The following is a 21,369-nucleotide window of genomic DNA, read 5'->3' as shown; positions in this document are numbered from 1 at the left end:
ATCACACCTGACAACTTCACGATATATGCTTTAGAGATTTCATATTTTTGATCATAGTGTTGTCTTTATCTGGTGATATATCTCATATAACTATACATTGCCATTCTAAGAAATCATCATACATTCTGCTGGCTATGACATATAAAATAGCTCTCCTCGAAAATAATTCTGTCTGCACTGGCAGCCAGAATGCATGAGGCACTAGACAGCTGTAGGTTCAGTTACAGAAGATGTATTATGGGAATCAAAAGGTACACTCCCCTTGTGTTATAAATATCTTTGTTGTATTTTATTATTTATTTTATTTAAAAACTCAAATTTTGTTAGTAATTATTTAAATTTCACCATGATTGGATACATTTTAGTATTTTCATAATTTCTGTTTCTTTTTTTTTTTTTTAATTGTGTAATATTCAGGATTTTCTAAACAAAAGTTTTTGTTTTGTTTTTTGCAGCATCCTGTTTGCTGACAGCTTCACACTTAAATACAGACAAGCAGCGTGTTCTGACTGCATCAGGAGGTTTGTTTTATGCTGGCACTTTGAGTGCAATCCGTCCACCTGATGTATACGGTGTGACTTTGGATGGAGAACGTGGGAACCGTCAGCATATCTATAGCCGGGAGGAAGTGCTGAAGGATGCGGTGAGTTGCAAGAGCATCCTACTGCTCAGCAAAACTATTTATTTAAATAGACACTTCACAATGCTGCCTTTGTGAAACTATTTCACCCTGTTAAATGAGTATGCAGCACAGTCAGTGATACATCATCATCAGATATTCATCACGTTTTCATCTAATTATTAAAGGACATTAATTTGCAGCCTTTAATTTGTGTTTTAAGTAAATAATTTCATTCAGCTCTTTTTTCCATTATCTTGATAGTACAACAAAAGAATTGGTAGTGATACTGTATTGTTTCATGATGTAATGACTCATTCATAAAGTTTACATAAAATTTCATTCAGCCATTAATACAGCATCGAAAACTGGAATATTTCTGATGAGCTTTTGGTTAAATATTTAACATAAAAAACATGAAATGCTGCCCTTGATGATTTAAAATATGTATTATGTAGCAGTAATTGTCACACTGTATGTTGGACTCTGAAAGTTCAAGTGAGCTATGGCATGACTATTCCCCAGAAAATTCAAAATTGTTCATTATAAATATAAGGGGTCCATCAGTGTCCAAAATATGAGGTGACAATGTGTTTGCACTGACTCACTCATGTATCAAAATTAGAAAATCCCATTTTCCTTAAAATGTGTCTGTATACTAGAAAGATAGGTATTTTCCTCTGAAATCTCAGTGTTTATCAGGCTTCTCATGTTAGGCTAAGATTTAGTGTGATTGATTGAACAGCATGCCAAGTACATTAAAGGACTTCGTTGTTGTCAAAAAATTGTAGCAGGGCTATTTGAAATTAGTGAAATTAGTTTCTTTTTAAGTCCAGGTTATTTACTGTTGTTTTTCTTCAGTACTTGAAAATAGACAGGAGTTTTTCAGTAATTAACTAGTTTATCCGTGAGGGTATGTAGTTGTTACATTGAATTTTCCTGTTGGTTTCTTTCTGTGGTTTCTTAGCCTTTCGTGGACCTTATCATATTCTTTTCAGAGCAGAGAGAGAGAGAGAGGGAGAGAGAGAGAAAGAAAGAATGTGAAATATGTGCATTTTGAAAGATTATTGTTTTTAATAATGTGCTTTCTACTCTCTTTTATGGGCTGTTGGTTGTCACTTCTTGTTTGCTGTTACTACAACTATTACTGCTACTACTGTTACTGTTACCACAACTATCACTTTATTGCAAATGATTGTGTTTTTTCCCCAGTTAAGTGTACAGTTTGCAGTAAAGATAGGAAGGAAATGTAATAAAGAATTTTTTTACCAAAATTGACTGTTTTCGATGTTGTTACTACCATACATTTCACTGACAGTACAAGTTCATAAGTTATGAACTGATATTATATTCATTGCATTTAATTTTCACTACATTCAATCATAAAATGCTGCTTACCATTTTACTATGTAGCTGAGCATAATGTATTGTTTGTTTTATGTAGCTGAAGTAGTATAGTCGCACAAATAGTATAAGATGCACAGGTGGCAAATTAATGTTATACCTTACCTTCGAAACTAGAGTGCAATTTTTGTTCTTCATTGTTGTTTTCAGATCTTCAAAATTGATGTAGTACTTCCAATGTTCCAATTGTATATGTGTGAAAATTTTCAAATTAATTTGCTTGAAAATTCAGGTTCTTTCAGAAAAATAAGTGAATATGGTAAACTAAAATTTGTCACCATGCAAAAACTTTTTTTTATATAATGGTAAGTACATACAGTTTTCTGTTAAGATCAATTACAAAATTAAATTAGATTATGTATTAAAAACACAGCAATGCTATTAGCAGAAATAATTTGAAGAAATATTAGTTTTAAAAGTAATGTGAACAGTGGATTTTAGCCAAAATGAAATTAGTTCACACGGAAATTCTGCATTTACTTATCTTGGAAGTTCATAATTTATTTGGAAAGAACTGTAACTGCCATAAATAGTACTTAAAATTGAGTTTTCACTTAAGTTTGTACAAAAGCTATTGATTCTTCACAAATGTTACAGAAGAAACATTTATTTCCCCAGCTGCCTTCTTTTGTTGCCATTGTCTTGTATTCTAGTATGCAGATTTCCGTTGTGTCTCTGATCTTCCTGTTCAGCAAAGGAAAATTACAATTTGTGCCATTCTTGTAAAACTTTTCTTCAATGTAGTACAAAAAACAGCCTCAACAGTTGAATATTATATTATCAGTATTTGTTGCAACTGTACTGTTTGTTCATGGCTGAGGGGGAGATTGCTATTAACCTTGAGGCTGATCTCAAAATATTTTTTTTCCCAAAGTAAAGGGATTACCCTTGTCATAACATGAAATGTCTGTCATCTGTTTGTGTTCCCACTGTTTTCCCAGATACTCTTTACTTTTTTAAAATTAAGTCACTACTATTCAATCATAACACATAAACAACATGAATTGATTCTACCAAAATTTCCAGAATGAAATTTTCACTCTGCAGCGGAGTGAACACTGATATGAAACTTCCTAACAAATTAAAACTGTGTGCCTGACCGAGACTCGAAGGTCCCGAGTTCGAGTCTCGGTCTGGCACACAGTTTTAATCTGCCAGGAAGTTTCCTACCAAAATTCCTAATTAAAAATTTGACTGCTGTTTCTGCTGCCTTGTAGTATGTGATTAGTCTCTTTTTACAAAATTCAAAACTGGGTAGCATGACTTATACTTCTGTTTGATAGGATAATTCTAATTGTTTTCTTTGTAAGTGATAGAAAATGTCTGCTGCAGATCCTAGAGGTGCGGCTGTCCAGCACGGCGGACCTTCCTCCTGGTACTCGATTGTGTGCCTATTGGAGCCAACAGTATCGTTGTCTCTACCCAGGCACTGTGGCACAACCATCCAGTCCAGACCCTGAGCTCGATCGACAATTTGTCAGCGTTGAATTTGACGATGGTGACAATGGTCGTATCAACATAGATGATATAAGATTGCTGCCACCTGACTATCCCGTTGTTGGTGAGTTCCACTAAAAGAATAAAATGCATTTGTTCTTATTCTTATACCTTTTCCTTCCAAGAAGTGTGGATAACGGATTTCATAAAAAGGAAGAAACTAATGAAAGATGCATTAAAAATAATATTACCTATTTAGAATTGGCACAGAGTATTTTGTATTCACTGTGGTGAAAGTTGTTGCACCAAGTTTCTCATGTCATAATGATTCTTGCACGACAATAGTTGACAGAGAAACCGTTTCTGGAAGTTGGGTACCAAACAGTTTTGTAAAAACCTGCTACTGGAACTCGTAGGGTAATAGTAGTGTCACCCACAATGACCAACTTATACAGACTAAAGATCAGTTTTTACTGACAAACTTCAAGGTTTACTCACATTGTTGAGAGAGCATTTAGTTAACCAGTAGATTGTAAAGACTTTAATTTCTTGAAGCTTTTTGAAACTGTTGTACCGCTCACGCACACACACACGCACACGCACTCACAAGAACATGCTGAAAAGTAATGCCTCCAAATTTTTTATGTGAAAACTTTTAAAGCTTTATAAGTGAAAGAAATGTTATTGACATTCTAAAAGCTTTATAAGTATAAAATAAATGTTATTAACATTCTACATCTTTATTTTTTCATGTCTACATATTTATTTCTCACAGTCACCTCACCAATGAACACATTTCTCCCAACGAGAGACCAGATTTTTGAGACCATCAGTGTAGAATGTTTGTCTTTGTTGACGGAGCCACATCACTGCAGCTTGCACCACTTTTTATCACTATCAAAGTGCAGTCCTTGAAGGTGTTCCTTCAGTTTTGTAAACAAATGAAAATTAGATGGGGCCAAGACAGGACTTCATGAAGGATGATCAATGACTGTGAACTCAATGCATTGGATTGTTTCACATGTCACTGCACTCGTGCCTGGTCTGCTGAAGGAGAGGGCACTCCATTATGGACGAACTCTTAGAGTTTGAAACTCTATTACAGCATGCTCTTTCTCATTCACCAACATAGTTACGTTAGACACTTCCATGCTACAGGCTGCAATTAGCTCTCTAGTGGCAGATGGCTTCAAGTATGTAGACCTGATGAATAAAGATGCAGATTGTTAATAACATTGTTTTATTTGAAAAGCTTTAATAGTTTTCAGCATAAAAATTTTGGAGGCATTACTGTAAAGTATGCCCCCACATTTAGATGGTTTTCTTTTCTTTTTTTTAAAAAAAATTATTTGCTGATTATCATAACTTCTGATTTTACTTGAGATGATTCCTATTATTTAGTTACTTCAGAAGTTATCAGGTTGAAGTTAAATTAAAGATGACAACAGCACTATCATGAGATTTTGTGTGCTGCTTTGTAAACATGCAATGATCGCAAGTCGTGAGATTCCAATTGATACTGCCCTTACAGGGTTGCAAAATTCTCGGTAACCACTGAAGATTTTCTCTAATCCCATGAGGTGCTAGAGCATATAAAACAGGGACAGACATAATTCTGCATATACATGGTGCTCTTGTTCACGAGCAGGTTTCTGTCACCTGGCTGTACAAGTCACTTACTATTAAGCGGCACTGTCTGTGTGGGAAGAGGGAGAAACTGCAATCGTACCACATTTAGATGGCAATACAATCACACAAGGAACCTGAATGTCCAGACTGTGACTTGGTTTTGTATTTCATAACAACATAGGTCACGAACAAAAAAAGTTCAGTATTATTTGTTTCTGGCTCACTGAAGACATAATAAAATTTATTCTCATGCAAACTGCCAGCATATGGGCAGATGCAGACAATTTCACATATTTTAATCACTTGGGCTACCACATAATTGTGACTCAATTTGTTTCATAATAAAAAAAAGTCTTTAGCGCACATATATTGATGAAAGGTTTATCTCGTGTTTGCAACCTCATTATGGAGGTGTGGAAACTCTTCTGGAGTAAAACAGTGTAGAATTCCTGGATGGTTTTTTCAAAGAACAATTTGTCTTTTGAACTGGAATTTAATCACGGATAGTTGATTCCATTTGGAGATGCACAGGAGTTCTTTAAACTGAAACAACAGTCAGTCTCAAAAACAGATGTAAGGTTGGCTGTGTCCTCAAAATATGTAGAAAATTATTTATGTAATTCTTTCAGTGCCACAATGAATTCTTCAGGATTTGTTTTCTTTAACGCCAGTGATTTCAGGAAAATGGATAGCATTTTTGTCAGCCATGCTTCTTCCACAATGCAATTTTCTTTATAAATGCATCCCCAACAAATCAGTAATACGTTAATTCCACTTAATGAGAGAGGTCTGTAATCCATTTTGGATGTTATAATTTTGTTTCCTGCTTTCCTTTTCCCTCCAGAAACTCAACAGTGGCATGTCTTAAATAAAAAAATTGTTCCAGGCATATCCTTGACTTAACAAAAGTTCTCAGCCGTAAAATATAATGTCTCCATACTCTTTGTTCAGTTCCAACAAAAACTGTATGCAACTGACGATTTAATAATCGATACAACTTATGAATATTTACTTTTCATACCACCAGTTCCATGACATGCTTCATGCGTGCTAATTTAGCACCAATTCGCTCTTTCACTGTCAACTAAATCTTCAAATTATTTTTGCATTGTTCTGTAATGCCATTCCATAGTAAATGTGCAGTACTCATTGATTATGTGACTGTATAATATATATTAAGAATTCCCATCCTTCCCTTCTGTAATTCCCGTTCATTTTTAAAGGTTGGGACCATAGATCACTTGACTGGCTCTTCTTGTGCTAATGACCACTGGATCTATGAACTTCCTTTATACCACAAACAAATAGCAAAGGAGAAAAAGCTCTGATACTGCAATACTGCAGAACTGAAATAGTCGTGTCAAGCGAAAAATGTCACACTAAATGCCTGAAGAAAGAGTGTCGCATCACACTGTTAAATGAAATAATGTGCTGTACTGAGTAGTTCAGAGAAGGACTGAACAAATCAAAGACTGCTGAGACAGGACGAGGACGAGTGAATTCTGTATGCCACGGTCAACCATGATTTAAAACATCGATGTACAGTTTATTAAAATTGCAGGAGTCAGAATTCTAAAAAGCAACACTCAAAACCCCCAGGATACTAAAGATTTTATGTGATGCAGTAGTGCAACCTGTCTTTGGTTGAAGTGTATTGTGGCACCACTATACCTGTCTGTTGCTGATCATCTTAGATGTCTTCACGAATTTCTTTCAGTTTTATTTCATTTGTGCTAACCTATATGCTACTTGACTTGCTGCGGTAACTTTTCAGTTTCATTTTAGGGCAGCTGCATTGTTCTATCACAAAAAAGAAATAATAAAGTTGCATAATACATTTTTGTTTGTTTGCAGGTACATGTTTACATGCCTAATACATGTTGAAGTGCTCGTGATACAATACGATAGCACATTCCTAGAAGAGCCAAAACATAATGGCTTCACCTATTGATAAAATGGAAAGTTGTGCAGTAATTCAGTTTTGGCAGCAGCAGAGATATTGCAGCTGTTACGGCATATCCAAATGACTTCTTTAGCCATGTGGATTGGGTTGTTTTAACTGCCACATATTCATTGCTGCCGAAAATGAATCTCTCAATGATACTCCACCTTATCAATGGGCGTGCCATTACATTTTAGCTCCTCTGGTACTGCTGCACAAGAATTTCAATGTGTGCCAGGGCTGCAGAAATACACAGAGGTGTCGGAAGTCATGGGATATCTCCTAATATCATGTCGGACCTCTTTTTTTTCCTGGCATAGTGCAGCACCTCGACGTGGCTTGGAAGTCTCCTGCAGAAATATTGAACCATGTCCATAATTGTGAAAGTGTTGCCAGTGCAGAATTTTGTGCATGAACTGACCTCTCAATTATGCCCCATAAATGTTCAATGGGATCACGTTGGGTGACCTGGGTGGCCAAATCATTCATTCAAATTGTCCAGAATTTTCTTGAAACCAATTGTGAACAATTATGGCCCGCTGACATGGTTTATTCTCATCCATAAAAATTCCATCATTGTTTGGGAACATGAAGTCCATGAATGGCTCCAAATGATTCCCAAATAGCCAAATATAACCATTTCCAGCCAGTGATCATTTCAGTTGGACCAGAGGACCCAGTCCATTCAACGTAAACGTAGCCCACGCTATTATGGAACCACCACCAGCTTGCACAGATTTGTTGACAGCTTGGGTCTATTGCTTCATGGGGTCTGCACCATACTCAAACCCTACCATCAGCTCTTACCAACTGAAATTGAGATTCATCTGACCATGCCATGGTTTTCCAATCAGCTAGGGTCCAACCAGTACGCTCGAAAGCTCAGGAGAGGTGCTGCAGATGATGTTGTGCTGTTCGCAAAGACACTCACCTCGAACATCAGTTTTGTCACACTCTCCTAATAGATATGTTCAGCGTTCTGCGGTTATTTCACGCAGTGTTGCTTGTCTGTTAGCACTGACAAATCTATGCAAACACTACTGCTCTCGGTCGTTAAATGGAGGCTATCAACCACTGAGTTGTCCATAGTGACAGGTAACACCTGAAATTTAACATTCTTGCCACACTCTTGCACTGAGGATCTTGGAATACTGAATTCCCTAATAATTTCTGAAATGGAATGTTCCATGCTTCTAGCTCCAATTACTGTTCCATGTTCAGAGTCTGTTAATTCCTGTCATGTGATTGTAATCACATCAGAAACCTTTTCACATGAATCACCTGAGTACAAATGACAACTCCACCAGTGCACTGTCCTTTTATACCTTGTGTACACGATACCACCGCCATATATACATATTAAAAACAAAGATTCCATGACTTACCAAATGGGAAAGCGCTGGTAGATAGGCACAATAAAAAAACACACAAACACATACACAAAATTTCGAGCTTTCGCAACCCACGGTTGCTTCGTCAGGAAAGAGAGAAAGAGAGGGAAAGAGGAAAGGATGTGGGTTTTAAGGGAGAGGGTAAGGAGTCATTCCAATCCCGGGAGCAGAAAGACTTACCTTAGGGGGAAAAATGGACAGGTATACACTCTCTGCAGTGCGCGCGCAAGCACACATACACATACACACAGGCCTCCCTTAAAACCCACATCCTTTCATCTTTCCCTCTCCTTCCCTCTTTCCTGACAAAGCAGCCGTGGGTTGACTTACCTTAGGGGTAAGTCTTTCCGCTCCCAGGATTGGAATGACTCCTTACCCTCTCCCTTAAAACCCACATTTTGTCACTTTAGTTCCATGCACTGGCAAAGCATAGTTACTGTGCATGTCAGTAACAACATGAAAATGTTCTTAAGTAAATTTGCGTACATTTTGCATAAGGGCTACTAAGATACAATATGATTAGGATTCATACAGAGGCATAGACTCTCTTTCCTTGCTCTTTCTGCAAGTGGAACAGGAATGGGAATGACAAGTAGTGGTACAGGATATCCTGCATCATACGTCGTGTGGTGGCTTGTGGAGTATGTATGTAGATGGAGACTAATACCAATTCTGAGTGCTTTTTCACATTTGTGAACTACTAACAGTTGTACAGATTTACCTTCCCACTATCTAAATTTCCATTGTTTGTCAATGATAACTAAGAGCTTGAGTTCAGCACGAGTGTGTGTGATGGAAAGAGCGGTAGTAACTGTGATATAAAAAATTATTCCTTTTATAATAACATACAGTATAATGCACAGAGGACTTAACAATAATAAAAAGAGACAAACAAAGAAGTTGATCTTTTAATTTTATAGGCGTGTTGCTTTCGTAATCACACTAAACTATTGAGAATGAAACAAATACTAAAGACTTCCTCGTATTGTTCTGTACTTTGAAAGTTTTGGTGATGCTACTGAAAAATTAAATTTCTAGTTAGTTGTCTTTGTGATAGAGCATATTATATTCTATTAAACAGTATATTTCATTTTAAAAAATGACAACTTACTGTACAACAAATTACTGTTGCTGTTACAGGAATAGGTTGTTTGAGGTCTGGTACTTTCCTTTCCTCATCTCTGTTCTTAAAACATTGTCACTAAGTCATTTTTGGACGATCATAGTAAAACATTTTCATTTGCTTGTGATATAATGTCACATGAAGATTCAAACTGCTAACCTGTGTGAAAATTATTACAGGAGAAAGCTATATTTGTGTAATTAAACCTCACAGATTGTTTTTTAATTATAAGAAATGAGATACTCTATTGTGGGTGCACATGGCATACATCTGAACTACTCCTGTTATGCCATTTTTTGTAATTACAATAAACAAATAATATATTTCTTTGTTTGATATAAAAAATACTTCAATTCTAGAAAGCTTTTTTGTGCTGTAAAGATGCTTCCAAAGTGCACAAGAAAATGTCATCACATAATAAACTTTGCTTCCATGTGGGTACACACATAAGTACATATGTAATGTGGTATTTTTTAATGCTGCTATACATTTTGAACCAATGTTTCTGTGGTGGGAAAAACTTTCAGGGAAGGTGGGGAACTCTAAAGTAGCAAAATAAAATAACTCTCAGTCCAGAATTCCGCAGCAAAATTATATAAACCAGACTAGCTGCCAACAGCTAATGGAATGTAATTATACCCATCAAGCAATTGACAATGTTTATTCAACCCTTCTGATACGTGAGTGGTAAGTGATTATGGTTGGTGGCAGCTAAAATGGTTTACCAATGTAACACTCCCCTTCCTTCTGTAACTAAAAAAAGCAGTTGAATTGCAAATGCTTCTACAAAACAACGAAGTGTAGTGCAATAACAGTAATTCTGGCCTGTCTGTTGGACTTAGCTACCAATGGATGTAAAGTTGTAACAATAAGAACCTTACAACGGTATTTTAACTAATTTATAATTACAAAAATTGATTACACAGAGAAACATACCATGGAATACTTAATAAATAAAATATAAACACAAATTTTCTAGTCAGAATTAAGTAATATACATCATTTCAGCTTCACTTTTGCTACACATTTGTTTTCAACAATTGGATATTATCAGATTTTAACTAAACATATAATTACTTTACCAAATATGTTACTAATATTTGTGGTAGAACATTGCATTGTATAGACACACATCATCTTTTTACTTATATTTGGAATTATGAAAATAGTAGGATTATAACTGTGTTTAAATGGCAAAAAAACACATCTTTTACATAATTAAATGACAGTTATGTTGAATATGCTAGCAGATTGTGAAATGAATAGTAATCAGTGATAGTGAAAAACGAAAGCTGTAATGGTAAACATTTGCATATCTAGTGATAGGTGGATCTGCAAGATTGCTAAAGAAGAGTATTGTATTCTTCAGTAGTTTGTCAGGCTCTGTTACAGTACACCAAACACACCACCAGATTGTGACACATGGACTTTTATTAACCTCTCATGACCAACTTCTTTCTTCTGCCTTACAGCCTCAGCTGTGTAACTCTCATGTGTCACACATGAGAGTGCTTCATCATGTCCACTTGTCCACTCTATAAATGTTTAACTAATAAACTGCTCAAAACTACTGAACAAGAGAATGAATACAGAAAACTGTGCAGATTTATTGGTGTGACTATATCCTCTATTATTGCTCATAAAAATGCAGTTCAAGTTAATGGAACTACATTAACAGAATTACATTATTTGTAAAACATGATCTCTTAATACTCTTGGAGGAAAAATGATGATTACTTTTTTTCCAATCAGATGAATGCACACTCAACATTCTTTAGATAACTTTAAAAACTCTTACTTTTTCAGTTTCCATCAGAACTCACAGGGGTGTGTCAGTAGCTATGTACAGTTTTCGAATTAGTGTGCATGCATACTAGCAGAAAAATGTTCCTAAGAAATTTGAATACGTGCTAAACAGAGGAAAAGTTTGTCACTACATTAGTTTCGCTCATAAGTTCGTAGCATTTTTCTTTTGCATTGTTGATATTTCTGTTGGTATGGGTTTACTTATCTATTGTCATTTATGATTTGTAGTTTGCTGTTGCTATTTAAGTTTACATATTGCCATTTTGTGATTTGGAGGTAGTAAGTGCAACTGTGAACACTAGAAAATGGAGTGCCAAATGGAGAAATCGCAACATTTCCAGTATATTCTTCCGTTTAAGTTCAGTTGGAGGTTACAGCAACTGTGGCAGCTTGAAACATTTGTGCTGTGTATGGGGATAATGCCATTGGACAGTGTGTGGCAAGAAAATGGTTTTCTTGTTTAAGGAGAATCATTTTGACCTTAGTGGCTCTCCACATTAAGGAAGACCTTTGGGGTTCGTTGAAGGTGATTTAAACACATTGATTCACAATGATCCATGTCAGTGTACTTAAGAACTGGCAAATGTGATGAAGTGTGATCAACATTCAATGGGAAGGTTTCAAAAATCGGATGTATAGATATCACGTGCTCTAAGCCAAAATCGCAAAAACCAGCAGGAGGCCATATGTGCACCTCTGCTTGCTCATCATTGATTGCCTCCTGAACAACATTGGCCATTTCTATCTTGTATCATTACAGGTGATGAGAAATGGTGTTTTTATGCTACCATAAGGACAGATAAGAGTGGCTGAGCCCAAACAAAGCAGCAACTCCCGTACAGAGACCTGCACACATCCACAAATACTGATGTTAGGCATACGGTGGAACAGCAATGATGTGATGTACTATGAATTGCTTCGGTGAAGTGTAACCATCACAGCTGACATTTACTGTCAACACCTGAGATGTCTTACAGACAGTCCACGAACATCAACCAGGCAGATTGCATGAAGTGATGCTACTCCAAACAAATGCCCACCGGCATTCTGATAGAATGACAAAAAACCCTATACAGTAATTGGGTTGGGAGGTTATTCCACACCCATCTCATTCACTCAATCTTGTGCCCTCAGATTTTCATCTTCTCTGCTTTATATTGAACAACTGTCAAGGAACTTCCTCTCTGGGTGAAAATGCACTCCAAACGTGGCTTGACGAGATCTTCATCTCAAAACCATGTGATTTCTACAGTTGTGGAACCAAAAAGATACCCCAGCTGTCTGTCTGTTGTAAATAGTAAAGGATAAAATATTATTGTGTTTATTAAACTTACAGAAAAATGCTACGAACTTGTGCACCAACATAATGCAAATGACGAATACATATCATCCTGCCATCTGGCAGCTGTCTCACTAACAATATCAGAAACTATAAAAAATACATTTGAATAGTGTGATAGTGTATTCCATTACACATGCTTGTGGGATCAATCTATTTTTGCACATCATTAATCAGAGATCTGGTATTTGACTACTAAATAACTGTACCTGCAGTATCTCACTTTTGAGTGAGACATGCATATATATGTAACAAAATAAAAACAGTATGGGATATAGTGAAGACAGTCAGGGTGGGCCAAAGAGGAAGAGGAACAAATAGATGAGACACTGGTAACAAGTGCATGTAGTGTTGCAAATCTTTTAAACAAGTACATTATTTCTACTCATCATATAGCAGACATGCCGAATCATAGATAAACACAAGAAAAAGACTGTCACAAATAAAGCTTTGTGTAATTGATCTCTTAACAGTGGAACATTTCCAGAATGGCTAAAATATGCTGAAGATAAGCCTTTTAACAAGAAGGGGGACAAAGAGATACCATCAAACTATTGACCAATTTCACTTTTGCTGGCGTTTTCAAACATGTTTGAGAAGGTTGTGTTCAAGCATTTCCTTAAGCATCTGACTGCAAATAATATATTTTTCAAGTCACAGTTTAGGTTTTGAAAGGGTTGTGATATAGAGAACACTAGTTACATTAGCAGGGAGAATGTACTTCATTCATTAGATAATAAATTAGAGGCTAGTGGCACTTTCTGTTACCTGACAAAAGCCTTTGACTGTCTGAACCACAGCATTCTCTTAAGTAAATTAGAATATTATGGAGTCATCAGCAATGCTACGAAATGGTTTGAGTCATATCTAACTAATAGGAAACAAAGGGTGTCTTTGTGAAATACCTGTGCAGTAAGCAGATCAGTCTCCATCTGATGGGGAATTAATTACTTGTGGTGTTCCTCAAGGTTCCTTCAAGGGGACGTTGCTTTTTCTTGTGTACCTTAATGGCCGCTCATCTGTTACATTGCCAGATGCTAACTTCGTTTTGTTTGCAGATGATACAAACATTGCAATAACAAATAAAATAATCAGTTATTGATAATATAATGTAAACATATCTAAAAACAAAGATTCTGTAACTTACCAAACGAAAGCGTTGGTACGTTGATAGAAACAATAACACACACACACACACACACACACACACACACACACACACACACACACACACAAATTTCAAGCTTTCGCAACCCAAGGTTGCTTCATCAGGAAAGAGGGAAGGAGAGGGAAAGACGAAAGGATGTGGGTTTTAAGGGAGAGGGTAAGGAGTCATTCCAATCCCGGGAGCAGAAAGACTTACCTTAGGGGGAAAAATGGACAGGTATACACTCTCTGCGGTGCGCGCGCACGCACACATACACAAACACATACACACAGGCCTCCTTTAAAACCCACATTCTTTCGTCTTTCCCTCTCCTTCCCTCGTTCCTGATGAAGCAACCTTGGGTTGTGAAAGCTTGAAATTTGTGTGTGTGTTTGTGTTTGTTATTGTTTCAATCAACGGACCAACACTTTCGTTTGGTAAGTTACAGAATCTTTGCTTTTAGATATATTTTTCCCACCTGGAATGTTTCCCTCTATTATATTCATATAATGTAAACAGATAGATAAGAAATCTACTCACCAAGCAGCAGCAGGGGAAAACACACACAAAAGGATTTAACTTTTACAAGCTTTCAGAGCCAGTGGCTCCTTCTGGCAGAAGAGTTAAAGGGGAAAGAACAGGGTAAAGGAAATGGACTGGATAGGTTTAGAGAAAAGGGGCACAGTTTAGCAAAGTCACCTAGAACCCTGGGCCAGGCGAGAGTTACCAATGAGATAAGAAGAAAAGACTGAGTCTTTCCTTTTCATCCTCTCTGGTAAGTCTTTCCTGACATGGGGATGACTTTCCTGAATTGTACCCCTTTCCTTAAACCTCTCCAGTCCTTTTCCTTCATCCATGTTATTTCACCTTCAACTCTTCTCCCAGAAGAAGGAACCACTGGTTCCGATAGCTTGTATAAGTTAAATCCTTTTGTGTGTGTGTGTGTGTGTGTGTGTGTGTGTGTGTGTGTGTGTGTGTGTGTGTTCCTCTGCCACCACTTGGTGAGTAGTTTTTTAACTATCCGTTTATATTAAAAATTGTAATAAGAAGCAAACATGATAAGAGCAGCAGGTCCAGTGGGAATGTAGTGGCTCTATAGAGTATTATCAAGCGTGTGGAGAAATAGTAAATACCTGACGACTGGAGAACAGGAGACATTGTTCCCATCTTCAAGAAAGGCAATAAAAGACTTTGTAAAAACTACAGAGGAATAACCCTCATGAGTCATACAGCCAAGATTTTTGAAAGAATTTTACTAAATCGAATAAGTGAAAAGATAGAAAAGGAGCTGAGTGAAGAACAGCATGGGTTTAGGAAAGGAAGGAGCACGATCGACCTGATATTTTCTATCCGTCAACTGATGGAAAAAAGTTGGGAGTATAACAAAAGGGTGTAATGGTTTTTATAGACATAGACAAGGCATATGACTCAGTTGACAGGGAAAGACTCTGGGAAGAACTGAAGAAGATAGATATAGAAGATGGATACATTAATGTTATAAAGACAATGTACAGAGGCCACAATTGTAGAATTAGAACACCATTGGGGAACTCTGAATACTTCGAAATAAGACAAGGACTTAAGCAAGGAAGTATTCTATCTCCTGCGCTTTTTAATGTTGTGATGGAGGGAATGAATAGGGCAGTTAAAGATATAGTAAAAGAAAAAGACAAAAAGATGATTTTTGCAGATGATATGGTAATATGGGGTGATAAAGAGGTAGATGTACAGTTACAGCTTGATGCGTGGAAGGAAATAATGAAAAGGTATGGATTAAAAATAAAGATAAGAGTGAAGTAATGGTATTTGGAAGGGAGAAAGGAATCAACAGAAATATTACCTTGAATGGAGAACCCCTCAAAGTGGTAGAAAGTTTCACTTATTTAGGGAGTGAAATATCTAGGGATGGAAGAATAACTAATGAAATTAATAGGAGGTTACAGAAGGGAGGCAATTTCTACCAAACAATAAAACATCTGATTTGGAACAATGAAGTTTCAGAAAGAGCAAAACTCCTTATGTATAAGAATTATTACATCCCTATTGTCACCTATGGTGGAGAAACATGGACAATGACAGAAAGGGACTGGAGCAGACTGCAAGCAGGGGAAATGAAATTTCTCAGAGCAGTTAAGGGAAAAAACAAGAATGGACAGAGCAAGGAATGTAGAGATTAGAAAGGACCTCAAACAAAAAAGTATGAGAGAAGAAATTGAAAGAAAGAGATTAAGATGGTATGGGCATGTTAAGAGGATGCATGGGCAGAGACTCCCCAAAATTATGGAAGAACTAAAGATGGATGGGAAAAGACCTAGAGGGTGCCCAAGAACACGGTGGAAAATGGGAGTGAGAATATCTGTTGAAAGAAGAGGTGGCAGGAAGTGAAGGAAGAAAAGTGGTGGGAGGACCGAGCCAAATGGAGAGGACTCGTCAGCACCCAGACCCGGCAGTAGCTGGAGCGGGATTCGGATATAGTTAGTTAGATAGATAGATAGATAGATAGATAGATAGAATAAGTAGCAAACCAAGTACAGATTTAGAAATAACTGCTTATCAAATTTTCGCTGTCATTAAACTCTGAAAAGACCCACTACATGCAGTTCAGAACCTGTAAGAGATTTCCTTCCAGCATGTGTATAACATATAAAGACATGAAGATCAAGAGGTTGGCAGTGTTAAATTTCTGGATTACAGCTCAATAATAAATTCAGTTGGGAAGGGTATACCATAAAATTGCTGAAGTGCATCAACAAGTCTGTATTTGCAGTGAGAAGATGCCAGATGTAGCAAACATGCATATAAAAAAAAAACTTTCTTACTTTGCTTACTTTCATTTGAGTGTCACACAGGATCATGTGTTAGCGTGACAAAAGCCTGTAATAGGAATCGTTTGTGGTGTAAGTTGAAGAACATCGTGTAGAAACCTGTTCAAGGAATTTGTGTTCTAACCACTGCTTCTCAGTATATTTATTCCTTAATGAAATTTGTTGTGAGTAATATATCTCTATTTCCAACCAATAGCTCAATACATAGTATCAGTACTAGGAATAAGACCAATATACATAAAGACATAAAATCACTTACCTTGGTTCAAAAAGGGACCAGTAATCAGGAACACACATTTTCAATACATTGCCAGCAACCATTAGAAACTTACTTGGTTTCAGATAAAGCATGGTTTAGACTTTTTGATAGGCAGCTCCTTCTACTCTATAGATGAGTATCTTAACAGGGATTGTTAGACCAGCTTAAGTTAAAATGTCTGTTAGATTTCAATCATGGCAGCACTTGGTCACAACAGTCAAGATTAGGTATTCCAGTTTACCATAATTCATTCACCTATTTTGACAATCTCCTGACAAATGATCGGGGCAGTAAGAGTTGTATTCACATGTTTTATGTTATTCCTTGTGACATATTCCACATCCACAAGAATCATCTCATTTTTGGGTCTATGGAACGTAAACTGAATCTATAATCTATCAATCTACATATCTATCTGTCTATTTGTAATCCATCTGCTGCTTGTATTTAATTCCCTTCCATATTTGAGTAAAGTCTTTCATGTAATGACTGTTCATCTTACTGTATCTTTGTAGAATGACAGAACTTCGTGAGGATGAACTGTTTTTATAAATAAAATTCTGTGATGTAATATCACAATGACTTATCAATGTACAAATTCAGTTCTTCAAGTCAAGCTGAAATTGTGTTATTTAACCTGTTCTGAAATGTGCTCACACAATCAAGTGCACTTAAACAAGTGATTTTGAATGTTACAGAGTATGATCCAAACCCTCTTCTGAGCTTAGGAAAAAGACGTCGACGTAATTCTGGAACAAGCTGTGAGAGCCATTCAAAAGACCGCCGAATAAGTAATGATACAACAGGTGTTACTGGTACAAATACGGTAACTACAGTCACACCAAAACCTGATCTGTCTAGCAGCATTACTGAAACTGCTAAAGGAAAATGCTCCTCTCCTGTGGACACTGAGAGTAGGTCAACAGCACAGTTGCAGGTATATCTTTCTTCTTACATTTGTGCATACCTGCTTTACAAGAATGATATACATTTAAACATGTTGTATTTGTGAAATGTTGCTTAAGCCTCATCTTCAGTTGTTTTCTGATTGGTCTGTTTTCTGCTTTTATGGAAGTAGCGATGATGTTCATTTTGTTAATGTAGTTGTATCCTCCTGTGCACATTGTTTTTGCCACTGATAGCTTTTGAGATACAATTTGTAAGGAATTGGTTAAAAACTTTATAATGAAAATCTAAGACACATGCTTGGGTGGGGGGATTAAAAAAGAACAGTACACGTTAACAGAATAATCAGTGTACTGATTTATAGTTACTAGCATAGACTTCTTCAGGTAATGTTTCCTCAAGCCACCCACTTTGTGATACTAGTTAACCAGCATTTTGTCAGAAGCAAATATGTTGAATGATTTGGCAAAACACTTAAATGTTTTGGGAATCAGCACTGTTATTGTTCCTTTGATCATCAGTTGTCTACCTTAAAGAAGTCAACAAAACTGCAATAAGGGTTATGAATATCTTTCAGCTGAATAGTTAAAAGCAAAGGAATTCATGAACTACAAAACTATACATCCTTTTCTTGTTACGACAGATGAAGACTTATAAGAGTGTTATGTATCTCTTTCTGGGTGCTAACTTCATAATTATTAAAGTATTATTGCTTCTTATAAGTTATGTTTGCTTACATGGTTGAGAAGTAGGTATCTTTAAACTGCAACATAGAGGTTTTGGGCTCAATCCAAGTGCCACCAGAGATTGTTCATTAATGTGAGAGTGAAAACATGGTCCACACATCCTTATTGTAGATAACTGAAGGATAAGTAGTGGCTTCAAGCCCAAAAGCAATTAATAATGCCCAATAGTGTGGCAATTAACAATGTCCAATAGTGTGTTGTACTGAGCAAACTTACTGCCAGGAAGTTTGGTTTTCTGCTGCAATATACATTTTGTTTCAGGTAATGCCATTCATTTCAAATTGATAACCAAGGAATATAATGTCTAATTTTTTTATTAGCTCTGCTCTCCCCCCCCCCCCTTCCCCCCCCCCCCCCCCAAAAAAAAAAAATATCGATTACCCTCCCCCAAAAATCCCGTATCTGTCTAACACCCGCAACCCTTGTGATTTTCACCATTATTTTAAACTTTTGTTTCTTCCTTTCCTTTTGAAGAAAAGTGGGTTGTCATCTGTCTTAATAACTGTTTAAAGTTCATAAAACAAGATTAGGAAAGTAGATTTATTACAGATAATTTTCTCTTTTGAGTTGTAAGTACAGTTTTCTCCTAGCAGAATACGTGTAGTTCTTCTTGCATTTGACATAATTAAATTTATTCCCCTTTCAGAAACAAAGGTAAGAAATTGTAGTAATGAGTAGTAAGGCCAATCTCTTTCAGCATTTTAAGCAGTCTAGACCCAGATTGTCAAGCAGATGAAAATAGACATCACGTCTATTTTCAAAACCTTTTTGAAATTCTTTATAGATATCTGTTGTGTTTGGTATTAACAGCATTTTTGATGTTTCAGTAATTTGTGGAAAACCTTATCCATCCCTTCCTTAGATATTTAATTTTGTTACAAGAGTGAGTCAGTGATAACTAATTGCTACATAATACACATTAAGCATTTCATGTTATTTGACTAACACTTATTAACACTTTTTCACTGAAATTGACTAACTTTTTGTTAATAACTTTCATACAGGAGCAGTCAGAAACTGCATCACAGCATCGTGATGGTCTAACTACTACAGATGAAACAACCTCTGCTCAACAATCATCTGGGTCCACATTACTTGATGTCGGGGACAACAGCAGTCTTAGGGAACGCCGTAGGCTGAAGAAAAGACGCCGTGATAAATTGAAGCGCTTATTATCATGCAGTGCTGGTGTTCTTATGGCAGAAGGAGTTGCACTGAAGAAGAAACGGAGGAAGCATCATTGCTGCGAAGAACATTGTCGACATAAGAGACATCACCGCCGACATAGACGGAGAAGACACCGACATAGAAGGGACTCTGGCAGTGATTCCACTTCAAAATCAGGCAAGGAAATTAACACCTTCACCAATAATTCAACTGATAGTCATAATTTTTAGCAAATGGTTTTGATTTCAACACATACATCAAAAATACAAGATGTGTAGAGCAACTGCCTGTGTTCTTATAAATACTTGAATATGCATAAACTGTATGATGAAATATTGTTTGCCAGTTATTTTCATAATTTTCTCTCTCTCTCTCTCTCTCTCTCTCTCTCTCTCTCTCTCTCTCTCTCTCACACACACACACACACACACACACACACACACACACACACACACACACACACACAGAGAGAGAGAGAGAGAGAGAGAGAGAGAGAGAGAGAGAGAGAGAGAGAGAGTTGGTTGGTTGGTTGGTTTGGGGAAGGAGACCAGACAGCGTGGTCATCGGTCTCATCGGATTAGGGAAGGATTGGGGATTAGGGAAGGATTGGGAAGGAAGTCGGCCGTGCCCTTTCAGAGGAACCATCCCGGCATTTGCCTGGAGTGATTTAGGGAAATCACGGAAAACCTAAATCAGGATGGCTGACGCGGGATTGAACCGTCGTCCTCCCGAATGCGAGTCCAGTGTCTAACCACTGCACCACCCCGCTCGGTCGAGAGAGAAAGAGAGAGAGAGAGAGAGAGAGAGAGAGAGAGAGACCGGTGGAGGGGGGGGGGAGGAGAGACTGGTTTCATATGAGACTAGATGACATAAATCCAACGTGTCACATAATAAACAATATAGGTAACTGTGGAGAGCACAAGCCATAACACAAATCCCTGTATGTTCTACAGTAACCAATATTGTTTATTACATGACACTTTGAACTAATGTCGCCTGTTGTGTGCATTGAAGATGACTATGTAATAGTTGAAATCTACATCTGCTCCCGCGCCCGAGTTCCCGGGTTCGATACCCGGCGGGGTCAGGGATTTTCTCTGCCTCGTGATGACTGGGTGTTGTGTGATGTCCTTAGGTTAGTTAGGTTTAAATAGTTCTCAGTTCTAGGGGACTGATGACCGTAGATGTTAAGTCCCATAGTGCTCAGAGCCAGCCATCTACATCTGCTATAATGAAGCAGCAGATTTTATGATCAATTGTTGTTCTTTTCTTCATTGTCTGCATCTAGTACATTCCCCTTCAGAATGTTTTGACCTATCAGTATAAAGATAAATGAAATCTGGCATCTTTTCAGTAATGGAAGAGTGAAAGTTCAGTTTATTAATAGTGTAATCCCAAGCAATCCATTTAAAATACTATACTAGTACTTGAAAGCTGAGTACATTTAGATCATACTCCAACATTAATAATAGATTGGTATACTTAATGTCCATGGATGTCTGTCACTCAGTGCCTCCTCTGTATTGTTATAAAGCAAAAAAAAAAAAAAAAAAAAACCAGTTTCAGCACAGATTCATTACCAAGTGATGTCATATATTTTAATTATAAGCATGGCAACATGCTGGATGC

The 21,369-nt window shown here is 36.9% G+C and overlaps 1 protein-coding gene across 1 annotated transcript in view; it reads left to right on the top strand.

Moving 5' to 3' along the window:
• The window catches only part of LOC126160183 (protein winged eye), a 193,429-nt gene that overhangs the window by 153,280 nt on the left and 18,780 nt on the right, over positions 1–21,369 (top strand). The window contains exons 15-18 of the mRNA XM_049916890.1: positions 456–643; positions 3,356–3,584; positions 17,620–17,858; positions 19,578–19,917. Coding sequence (XP_049772847.1) covers positions 456–643; positions 3,356–3,584; positions 17,620–17,858; positions 19,578–19,917 — 996 coding nt within the window. The remainder of the gene's footprint in view (positions 1–455; positions 644–3,355; positions 3,585–17,619; positions 17,859–19,577; positions 19,918–21,369) is intronic.

Source organism: Schistocerca cancellata, chromosome 2 (assembly GCF_023864275.1).
Source record: "Schistocerca cancellata isolate TAMUIC-IGC-003103 chromosome 2, iqSchCanc2.1, whole genome shotgun sequence".
Lineage (NCBI taxonomy): Eukaryota > Metazoa > Arthropoda > Insecta > Orthoptera > Acrididae > Schistocerca > Schistocerca cancellata.
This window is presented reverse-complemented; position numbering and strand designations above follow the sequence as displayed.